General features: G+C 41.4%; 1 protein-coding gene across 1 annotated transcript in view; it reads right to left on the bottom strand.

The window, feature by feature from the left end:
• Positions 1 to 1,263: 1,263 nt before the first annotated feature.
• The window catches only part of Frmpd2 (FERM and PDZ domain containing 2), a 64,561-nt gene continuing 54,055 nt past the window's right edge, over positions 1,264 to 11,769 (bottom strand). Inside the window, exons 21-22 of the mRNA XM_029541809.1 lie at positions 5,774 to 6,114; positions 1,264 to 1,312 (exon numbers count right to left, since the gene is read on the bottom strand). Of these exons, the coding sequence (XP_029397669.1) occupies positions 1,264 to 1,312; positions 5,774 to 6,114 (390 nt within the window). The remainder of the gene's footprint in view (positions 1,313 to 5,773; positions 6,115 to 11,769) is intronic.

Below are 11,769 nucleotides of genomic sequence, written 5' to 3'. Positions count from 1 at the left end.
ATGATTTCCAGATGATACCCAAGGGCCATCCCTCCAGCCCCCATGAGCCTTAGGAAGGAAGCCTCATCTCACGCTGAGTGTGATACCCACCTGCGCACCTCAGCCCTGTCCCCAGGCTCATCCAGGTCCTCCCAGTCACTCTCGCTCCCTTGGGATCCTTCTGGAAGGGAAGACTTTAGGAGAGCACCCAGAGAACAGAACTGAGGCAGAGGAATAGTCTCTGAATCTGCCTCCAGACACTCTTCACAGGGCAGCTGGCCTGCGGATGTGGAGGTGAGGGTCAGGTATTCTTCATAGTCCACAGTGAGAGAAGAGCTTTCGGGTAGAAAGCATGCAGCACCATCAGCACCATCCCTGTCCAATTCGAGACTGGAAAACAGAAACCCATGTGTCTTCCAGCCTGCACCAGAAATTCCTGGCCCGTCTTCTCCTTGCCTCTCCGGACCCTCATCCTGGTTCATCATCTAAGACCCAGCCAGGATCAAACAGCTCCTGCCAAAGGACACCCTTGGTACCAAGATGCAAACAGCAAATATAATATGGTCCCTGAACTGGTGAGACTCCCAAGCTAATGAAAACAAGAACAGCTCAGAGCTATTACAGTGTGGGTAGCAAGCAGAGGCGAGTGTATTATTCTTTGGAGCCCATGAAGGAACTGCTTGAGGGTACAGACCTGCAGGCAAAGCTATGAGCTGGGACCAGTTCTAGGACCTGCTATTTACACTGAGATTCTGGCTGGATTATTCTTCTCTGTGATCCTAATCTTCTTATCTGAAACAGTGGGAAGTAGAGCAATTGGTAGGGTTGTTAGAATGTTTAAATTAAAAGATTGCTTTACATCACATACTTTCCAGAACTCCTGGCACAGGCTATAAGGTTTCCATTGGTGAGATGCTGTTTTTATGACTCTGATGGTCCGAACTATTTTGGCAGACAGATTAGAGGAAAAGAGCCCAAGGAGAGGAGGAAGAGCCTTCAAAGCGTGCTTCGTGCAGATACCAGGTCCGTTTCTAAGCCCTGGTAAAACGTGTGTGTTTAGAGAGGCAGGCAGCTGGAGTGACATTTACTCCCCACGTCAAAAGAAGGACCCAGGAGGCAGAGGACCGCTGAGACTCATTATCTGGCGATGCACACACAGATGCAAGAGAAAGATTCAGGCTTCCAGAGAGGATCCCAGTTAGCCATGCATGCCTTGGATGTGAAAGAGTAGTCCTGCAGACGGTGGGCTGCTCTGTGCGGCACGGCAGATGTGCAGAGAGGCAGTCAGAAAATGTCTGTTGCTAATCTTGTTAGAGAAGATGAGAAGGAAAATCTAAGAGAAAAGGACAGAGATTTAGTTGTTGCTGTTGTTTTAACCAAATAAATGGGTCCTCATCTCTCAGCCTCTTCCCCCACACAAGGTCAGTGGGTCAGTCCTGTTACCTGCTTCCATCCCTCTCCCCTTTCCTGGGCCCTTTCACTTAAAAATCAACTCTAGAATACCCTAATAGCTGCAAACCCGCAAATAGCTGACAGTATGTACCCCAGCCTGAGTTTTGCTGTGTATAAAAATGCATTTCATGTGAATATATGCATGCTTATATATAAAAATAAATGATTCTACTATGGCTATAAAACAATTTAGAAATTGCCAAGTGTTTGGGAGGGAGATTGACTTATAATTTTAATGAACATGTTCAAATTGTATATAAATTATGTTTTCTTATAAGCATAGTGAGGGAACACCAAGGAGTTATAACACAAAGCAAAAAGGGCCAGGCGCAGTACAGGCAGGCACAGGAGGCTCTGTGGGCCAATGGAGCTGCCTGGCTGACTAAACTGTGTCTTCGCCATCGGCCCCTTCCACACTTTCAAGGAATACCTTTAGCTTTGATGTGAGACTTAGCCAAAGAAGAAGTGACCTACCCCTATAGCAAGAGAACAGACGGTGCTGAACATCCTGTAGTGATACCCAAGCATAATGAGACTTGATGTGATTGTCACCTTATGCCCAGCTTTAGCAAGCAGCCTTGTGTAGCAATGTCTCCTCAGCCATAGGTAGTCAATCCAACCCTCCCGTGACAATGTACTATGAGAGCTTTATAGTCTCTGGCTACAAGGTATAGATGAGAACCAGGAAAAGAAATCTAATCTGTGTTTGCTTGGGTGCTGGCAGCCTTCTGGTATTAAGAAGGAGCCACCTGGCAGGTAGTGAGTTCTGGCAGCTTTCTGGGGATTTCAATCGATGAGGCTTGTCCTTTCACAAGAAACTGTCCAAGAAAGAGTAAGAACGCATTGTACTGCTAAGTTCCTACTGTGTACCAGGCACTGAACCGTCCAGTTCCTGCTGACTTGCACAGTAGCCCGGGAATCGTGGTGCTCATTTACAACTGGGAAGCCCTCAACTGAGGGAAGACGACTCTCCAGGCCCAAGCACCAGCAAGTGGTAACACTGAGTCTGTAAACTACATGCTCCACAGTTTGTGCCTTTTGCCCTAACTGCGGAGTTTGTGACCCATCGAGGCCAGAATCAAAAGGCCGGTTTAGCTGGGACATTCACCTCAGACCTGCGGGGCTCCTAAGGAGTCCATAGAAAACCTCAGTACCACTTTTGAACACTAGCTGGGACCCTACTCACAAGTTAGGGACCCTTCCTTTAGTACACACTACCCTTTTATTTTTTCGGATATAGTGGCCCTGAGTGCATTAACTGAGCTAATGACTGTCCTGTGGAGGAGGGGTGGCCATGCTCTGTGTCCTTTCGGAGAGGAGAGGCATTCTTAAATGAAAAAAAAGAAAACAAGGCAAAAGAAAAACCAGGAAACATGGGTTTGTGGGGGGAGAACATTGCCATCCCCAGGAACATCGTGTAATCAAGAGTAAAAGGGCACGTGGGTCCAGTGTGGACAGCACAAAGAGCTGCCTGTGGTTACAAGGGCCATGGGTCAAAAGTGTGGGGGAAAAAAAGTAAAATAAAAAGTGGTAACCAGGGCAACTGAGGTTCAAAAGCCTCACTAGAATGCTTTGGACAAATCTAAAGGATTCTAAGTGACCCTGAAAAGGGCACCAACCTCCAAGAATGACAGGTTTGGGGCATATGGTGTACCCTTGTAAGTAAGTCAAACTTAATCTGATTCTGAAAAACAAACAAACAAACAAACACTTAAATAAAATGATTCTCTTGTACAAATGTTCTATTCCTTGCCCTGAAGCTATTGGCATTTCATTGCTGCTAGGTGAGGGAAAGTCAACTGTCTTTAACGGAATGACACTTTGGTGTATTGATCACAATCTAGGGCCGGCCACACACCCAGGAGTAGTCAGCCAATACAAATTAGACTCTGCGGTTTAGGCATTGTTTACTGTTTGAGAGGTAAGGGATGAAGTTGTGTGGGTAAGGAGAGCACTTCGGGAGGATCTGAGGAGTCGGGGTAGGATGAATACAATCAAAATGTATTACATGAAAATTTCAAAGAGTAAATAAAAATATTATTTTCTAAAAATGAATAATAATAAGATAAGAGGAAATGGGGTTAGGATTGGCAAGTAAAAAATATGAAAAGGTAAATTTCACCACAACCTAAGGGAGTGTTGTCTGACCAACAGGGGTGTGGTGAGAAATGGCTACTCATGCAGGAGCAAGTTATGTACATGTACCCTAGGAACAGTCAGGGAGCCCTTCCTGCAGGATGTGTGCTCCTGTGTGGAGGATGAGCTTAGAGTTGACCATTTTTATATGAAACCTGCCTGCTATGATGTGACATCACGAGTGAAGCACAGATGGCTTGTGCTAATTAAAAGTTAGAAATGTTTTTTATCAACTATTGATGAGTGAAAGCCATCATGTAAACCTAGATCTAACTAGACTTGCACTGAAACCCAGAAATTCCCAGAAGTCCAAGCCCCTTTTCAAACTCCCTGATAACAAAACTTTTAGACAACTAGGGATGCCGAGATGGTTCGGCAGGTAAGAGGACTTGCTGCCAAATGTGATGGCCTGAGCGCAGGGAAAGAACTAATTCTCCTGAGGGTTCTTGTGACTTCGACACATTCTCTAGAGTTTTTGCATTCAACACACACACACACACACACACACACACACACACACACACTATCATGTTTTTAAAACCTTTAGAAATCTAAACAAATGGCATTATGCCTATAGGGAAAGGGAATTCTAATGTGTCCCATAGAAGCATACTAAAGGCTGACCTTGGGTGAATCTCTATGTTCTTCCCTTAATTGCTTCATCAAGTACATCATCTGATGCCCAGGATTCCACTGTAAAGAACTATAACTGTAACATTGTAACAACTGTAACTGTAACATTGTAAGGAACTGTAACATTGTAAGAAACTAACTATAACTGCAACATTGTAAGAAACTAACTGTAACATTGTAACGAACTATAACTGTAATGTTGTAGGGAACTTAACTGTAACATTGTAAGGAACTGTAACTGTAACATTGTAAGGAACTGTAACCGCAATGTTGTAAGGAACATTGACTAGATAATGAGAATTAGGAATGGATGTGCTTGCCCATGCTGTTTCTATGTTGCAAAGCAGTTGGGTTTTGTTTAGTTTGTACAGCATTCTTTTAAAAATTGTATTTTGGATGCCTTTAGGTAAAATAATCCTGGTCCCTATTTGCAACAGTTCTCCCAGAGCCCAGCTGTAACATCCTGTCTCCATACAGCAGTCTCTTACTATCTGTCTAAAATGGGTTCTGGGACCCCCTCCAGATACCAGAATCCCCAGATGCTGGAACCCCCTATATAAGAGGGAGTACATGCTTGGGTATCAGTTACAGGCCTCCTATTATAAATATCAACTCATTTCGAGATCACTTATAATAACAATACACTGAGAATGGTTTATAGATAGTTGTTAAGACTATATTGCTTAGAAAAAATAGCTCAAACACCTGTATATGTGCAGCAGAAGTGAAATGAATTTTCTAATATTTTTAATCTGGGGTTGGTCAGGCACACAAGTAAAGAACCCATTGGCACGGAGGGTTAAGCACATTGTGCCACCTATTAGTCCCCATAAGTCTGCTCTTGTCACTCTGTTTACAATGACCAGGAAAGAGAGTCATTGAATCCCAACAGCTTCAAACACAAATTATTATTCCTGGTTGTTATCCTGTTCAAGTCCATATATTAAGTTAACAAATGCCAAGCATCAGAAACATACCCTCCCCCTCTGAATTTCTCCTTCTGCCCCCTCTTCATGCTCCTAACAAGATTCAAAGTGCATGTATATATATATAGTTGAAAAGTATTTTTAAAATGAGAATAGGTATTAAAACTAGAAATTCTGTGTAGGCACCGAACTACAGACTAAATAAAAAAATAGTCATTAAAATGAAAGCTTCATCCTGGTTTTGAAGATGGGAATACACTTTCAGATAGTGTTGATAATAAAGTTTTATGTCATCAGTAGAAATGAGGCTATGCACAAGGTCTCCCTTTGTACCACAGCAACTGAGGAGGCCATGGGGAGTGCAGAACACACACTGTGTGCTCAGAGAGAACAAGAGGCCTGCCATCAGTAGTCTCTAGGACATAATGGGGATGATTGTCACCTGGGTGGAATTTGCTTTTCCCAAAGGTCACAGGGAAGGTTGTAGCAACTCCAACCACAGGCTTCTATTGTTTCTTACTCCCCTCAAAAGGGAAACAGGGCTGGGCACAATAAGCCACTCTATGGTAAGTGATTACTTGATTGTAATCAGCTGGCAATGTAGTGCACATAGTTTACAAAGTGGCTGCAAGCATGGCACTTCTTACCTTCCCAGTCTCCTGATATCACACACGGAATAGCAGTTTTGTCTCATATCCTTTTCCAAAGAGGTGGCCAGTGCTGGTGTCTCTGGTTCTGGGTGGAGTTTACATACATGAGGGTGGGACTCCATGGGATGCATCAAGGACTTGGCCCAAGGCCTTTCTTTTTCTCTGTTCCCCTTCACCTGTCTAACAGCCTTGTAGAAAGACTCTGGCCTTGGATTCAGACCTTCTGCATCCAGAGAGGTACTGTCCCTCCAGTTGTCTTCTTGATCCAGGCTGGGGCTCTGCTCTGATCCAGCACAGGTTGCCATGGTGAGTCTTTGGTCTCCTGATAGTTCAGGGGTCTATTGAGGAAATGTGAATGGTTACAAGCACTGTCTCACACACTGAAGAAACTCTAAAAATGGCTTAAAAAATTAAAAAGGTTTGGGCTGAAGAGATGGCACAGTGGATAACAGCCAATACTACTCTTGCAGAGGACAGAGTTTGGGTCTCAGCATCCACATCAGGCAGCTGTCAGTCACCTGTAACTCCAGATCCAGGGAGCCTGATGCCCTTTGCTGACCTGTGTAGGCACCTGCAATCTTGCACATACCCACAGGCAGACATACACGCATATATGTTTTAAATTAAAATGTTTTTTTTTTAAAGAAATCAGATTTTTTTTCCAGCTGCTTGTAAGTCTGAGCTATAAAGAAACAGATGTTGCAATCAGTGTCTCTCCTGTCAGGGTCCAAGATGTCTTTCCCTGTTCCCTGGGCAACATACTCTGCCTTACCTTTTAAGTACCTGAGTTTGAGAGCAATGATAGCAAAAATATGAGCTCTGCTTTTTAATTAAAAAAAAAATACATAGTAGTTTCTCTAGCCCATCATTTCATTCTTTAAGATTTCTCTTACTAGATTCTGAAATTATTAAATGGAAAATTCAAAACATAATGAATCCATCCTTTAAAGCTGAAATGTTGTTCTGAGTGGTATGACAAATTCTCAAGCTATCCCCTTGTGGCATCCTGCCCAGCACGAGTCAGCCCTTGTACCTGGTGTTTCCATGCTGTATATACTACCTGCGTGCTATCGCACTAGCTCTCTTGGCCTGAATCAGCAGCCTGAATCAGCAGTGCTTGGGTTCATTTTAGTTACTAATGTCCCCAAATGCAAGAAAGTGATGTAAAGAAGAAATATGGAAGCCAGAGGAGTTCTGTGGAGTTAATCCCGCAATGCCACCAGGCATATAGAAAAAAAAGCACACAGAAGATTCAGAATAGCCCAACCATTCAGGTATCCACTGCATATCGTCTTCCATGAATGAGAGGGAAATGGCTGTGTTAGCAAATTAAAGAAAATGAGAGCAGGCGTAGAAAGGAAAAGAAAAGAAGAGGAGAGGAGAGGAGAGGAGAGGAGAGGAGAGGAGAGGAGAGGAGAGAAGAGGAGAGGAGATTTGAGGATAGAAGAGAAGAGAAGAGAAGAGAAAAAGGAAAATTACTGTGCTTTAAACAAAATTTCTAGTCTCATTCCTAGCTCTGCAATATAATACCAGCTGCAGCTTTCCCTCACCCCACCTCACAACTCCTGTGGATCCCAAAGACCATACATTCCTGGCCTCCCTCCCCCAACTTGTTGCTTTGTCCCAGACCCCAGTTCCAGCACCCCCAACCCCAACCCCCAACCCCCAACCCCCACTGACCAAAGGGCTGCACCTCCCAGGCAAACAAGCAGGCTGAGGGCAGGTCCACACTCCTCCTCCCAAGATCCAGGAACCCCCAGTCACATCCCTGTTGTGGTCTCCCTTTCCTCACAAAGACTTTTTTTCCCCCCAGTGTTCCTTGCTCCAAGCAAAACAAAACAAAAACCCCACAAACAGGTGAAGGAAATGACTAACACTATTTAAGACCTAAAACTGGAAATAGAAGCAATAAAGAAAACACAAATTAAGGGAATTCTAGAAATAAAAAAAATTAGGATTTTGAACCAGAACTATAGAGGCAAGTTTCACCAACAGAATACAAGAGACACTGAAAAAAAATGATAGAAGAAATGGATAAATCCATCAAAGAAAATGTTAAATTTGAAACACTCTTGACACATTCAGGAAACAATGAACAGACCAAGCCTGAGTATAATAGATATACAGAAAAAAGAAGAAACCCAGCTCAAAGACTCAGAAAATGTTTTCAACCAAATCCTAGAAGAGAATTTCCCTAACCCAAAGAAGGAGATGCCTATAAAAGTACAAGAAGCTTACAGAACACCAAACAGACTGGAACAGAAAAGAAAGTGCACTCACAACATAATAATCAAAGCACTAAACATACAAAACAAAGAAAGAATAGCAAAAACTTCATGGAAGAAAGGTCAAGTAACATATAAATGCAGATCTATTAGAATTACACCTGACTTCTAAATGGAGACTGTAAGAGCCAGAAGAACCTAGACAGATGTACTGCACACTATAACAGACCAGCTCAGACTACTACACCCAGAGAAATTGTCAAATACCATCAATGGAGAAAATAAGATATTCCATAGTAAAGTCAAATTTAAATAATATCTATCTACAAATCCAGGCACATAAAAGGAGCTAGAAGGAAAACTTCTTACTTAAGGATGTTAACTACACCCATGAAAACATAGGGAATAAATAATTTCACACCAACAAAATGAAAGGAAGAAAAGCGGGCTGGTGAGATGGCTCAGTGGGTAAGAGCACCTGACTGCTCTTCCGAAGGTCCGGAGTTCAAATCCCAGCAACCACATGGTGGCTCATAACTATCCGTAACAAGATCTGACTCCCTCTTCTGGAGTGTCTGAGGACAGCTACAGTGTACTTACATAATTACTTAAATAAATAAATCTAAAAAAAAAATAACAACAACAAAAAAAANATCCGTAACAAGATCTGACTCCCTCTTCTGGAGTGTCTGAGGACAGCTACAGTGTACTTACATAATTACTTAAATAAATAAATCTAAAAAAAAAAAAACAACAACAAAAAAAACCTGTCAAGATATTTAAAAAAAAAAAAAAAAAAAAAAAAAAAAAAAAAAGAAAAGAAAAGAAGGAAAGCACATTCACATACATACCACCACCAAGAACAAAACGACAAGAATCAAAGTCATTGGTCATTGATATCTCTCGATATCAATGGTCTCAATCCCTTAACAAAAGACACAGAATAACAGAATAGATGCAAAAACAGGACCAATTCTTTTGCTGTATCTAACAAACATACCACAGGGCAAAAGATTAGAAAAAATATTCCAATCAAATGGACCTAAGAAGCAAGCTGGTGTAGCCATTTTAATATCTAGCAACACATATTTCCGATCAAAAGTAAACAAAAGAGATAGAGAAGGATGCTACATAATCATCAAAGGAAAAATCTACCTAGATGACATTTCAATTTAACATCTATGGCCCAAACACAAGAGCACATAAGTTTGTAAAAGAAACACTACTACAGTTCAAATTACACATTGTCCCTCCCACAATGACAGTGGGAGACTTCAATATCCTATTTCACCAATAGACAGGTCATCCAGACAAAAACTAAACAGAGAAGTCCAGGAGCTAACAGACATTACAAACTAAATGGACCTAACAGAAACTTACAAAACATTTCACGCAAACACAAAAGAATATTCATTCTTCTCTGTACCTCGTGGAACTTTTTCCAAAACTGACCATGTAGTTAGACAAAAGTACAAGTCCCAGTGTATACAAGAAAATTAAAATAATTACCTATATCCTATCAGATGGCCACAGATTAAAGATGGATATCAACAACAGAAACAACAGAAAGCTTACAAACCCATGGAAACCAAACAACTCTCTGCTAAATGAAAAAGTGGGTCAAGACAAAAAGAATTAATGGCTTTCTAAAATTCAATGAAAATGAATATACAGCATACTTAGACTTACGGGACACAATGAAGATAATGCTAAGAACATTCATGGTGCTAAGTGTCTACATCAAAAAAAAAAAAATGGAGAGATTTCATATTTGCAAGGTCACCACAAATCTGAAAGCTCTAGGACAGAAAGAAGTATCAAAACAAGAGGGATACATGGCAGGAAATAATCAAAACTGGGGCCAAAATCAACAAAACAGAAAAAAAGAAAACACTACGAAGAATAGAGGAAACAAAGAGTTGGTTCTTTTCAAAATTCAACAAGACAGACAAACCCTTACTCAAACTAATTAAAAGCAAAGAGAATGTTTAAATTAGCAAAATCAGAAATGAAAAAGGGACATAACAACAGACACTAAGGAAATTCAATGAATCATTAGGTCTTATTTCAAAAAATTGTACTTCACAAAACTGGAAAAATCTAAAAGAAATGGGCAATTTTCCCGATAGATACAACTTACCAAAGTTAAATTAAGAGAAGATAAACAATTTAAATAGACTTATAACCCCTAACAGTCATTAAAAGCATTAAGTCTCCCAACCACCCACCCACACACACAAAAAAGGCCAAGGCCAGGTGATTTTAGTGCAGAATTCTACCAGACTTTCAAAGAAGAGCGAATAACAACATTCCTCAAATTATTCCACAAAATAGAAACAGAAGAAACACTGCCAAATTCATTTTATGAGGCTATAGTCACCCTGATACCTAAACCACATTAAAAAAAAAAACCACAAAGAGAATTGCAGATAAATTTCCCTTGTGAACATAGATGCAAAATACTCAACAAAATCCTTGAAAACCAAACACAAGAACAAATCAAAAATATCATCCATTTTGATCAAGTAGTCTTTATCCCAGAGACGGAAGGATAGTTCAATATACAAAAATCAGTAAATGCAATCCTCTATATAAACAAGATGAAAGAAAAATAATCATTGATCTCTTGTCAAAGGTCTCTGGCAAAATCCAACAGCCCTTCATGATAAAAGTCCTGGACAGATTAGGGATACAAATAGCATACCTACACATAATAAAAAGAGCTTACAGCAAGGCCATAACCAACATCAAATTAAATGGAGAGGAAACTCAAAGCAAGTTCATTAAAATCAGGAACACAACAAGGTTGTCCACTCTCTCTGTATCTAGTCAATATAGTATTGTAAGTCCTAGTTAAAGCAATAATCCAACTGAAGGAGAAATGGATGGAACTAGAAAAATATCATCCTAAGTAAGGTAACCCAGACCCAGAGAGATAAATAGGGTATGCAGGGCATGGCTCTGATGTGCTGAATGCTGATGGTCCTGTTCCCCAATTGGTTCTTGAATGGTTCAATAAAGATGCTAGAGGCCAATGGCTGGATGGAAGAGGTGGAACTTCCAGGTTCCTGCAGGCAGGATAGCAGATACAAGAGAAAAGAGATTTGCCACGCTTCAGAGGGAGAAAGAGGCACCAGATATGTGAGATCTCAGGTGAGGTGGCCATTGGCCACTTCCTCAGACTGTGCCTAGGGTAGCAGATAACTAAGCTGAGGACAGATTTAGATTTAGGGTGTTGAGCTGGGAGTGAACATAAGGGCACATTAGCAGAGGGAGGCTCAGAAGTATCGGGCCACTGAACTAAAAAGCCTATTAAAAAAAAAATAAGCTAGTGTGTGTGTGTGTGTGTGTGTGTGTGTGTGTGTGTGTGTGTGTGTCTGTGTCTGTGTGTGTGTCTGTGTGTGTGTGTGTGTCTGTGTCTGTGTCTGTGTCTGTGTCTGTGTCTGTGTCTGTGTCTGTGTCTGTGTCTGTGTCTGTGTCTGTGTCTTTCATCCAAGGATATAAAGGAACCAGGGCAGGGCTGGTAGCACAGTCAGCCCAGAGCTTAAAGCGAGGTGGTAGAAACTACATGCTAAAATGGTATGTACTCACTTAGAAGGTGTCTTAGTCAGGGTTTCTATTCCTGCACAAACATCATGACCAAGAAGCAAGTTGGGGAGGAAAAGGTTTATTCAGCTTACATTTCCATACTGCTGTTGATCACCAAAGGATGCAGGACTGGAACTCAAGCAGGTCAGAAAGCAGGAGCTGATGCAGAAGCCATGGAGG

The sequence above is a fragment of the Mus pahari genome, chromosome 8 (genome assembly GCF_900095145.1).
Source record: "Mus pahari chromosome 8, PAHARI_EIJ_v1.1, whole genome shotgun sequence".
Taxonomy (NCBI): Eukaryota; Metazoa; Chordata; class Mammalia; order Rodentia; family Muridae; genus Mus; species Mus pahari.
Note: the sequence above shows the minus strand (reverse complement) of the source record. Positions and strands in the feature narration are given on the sequence as shown.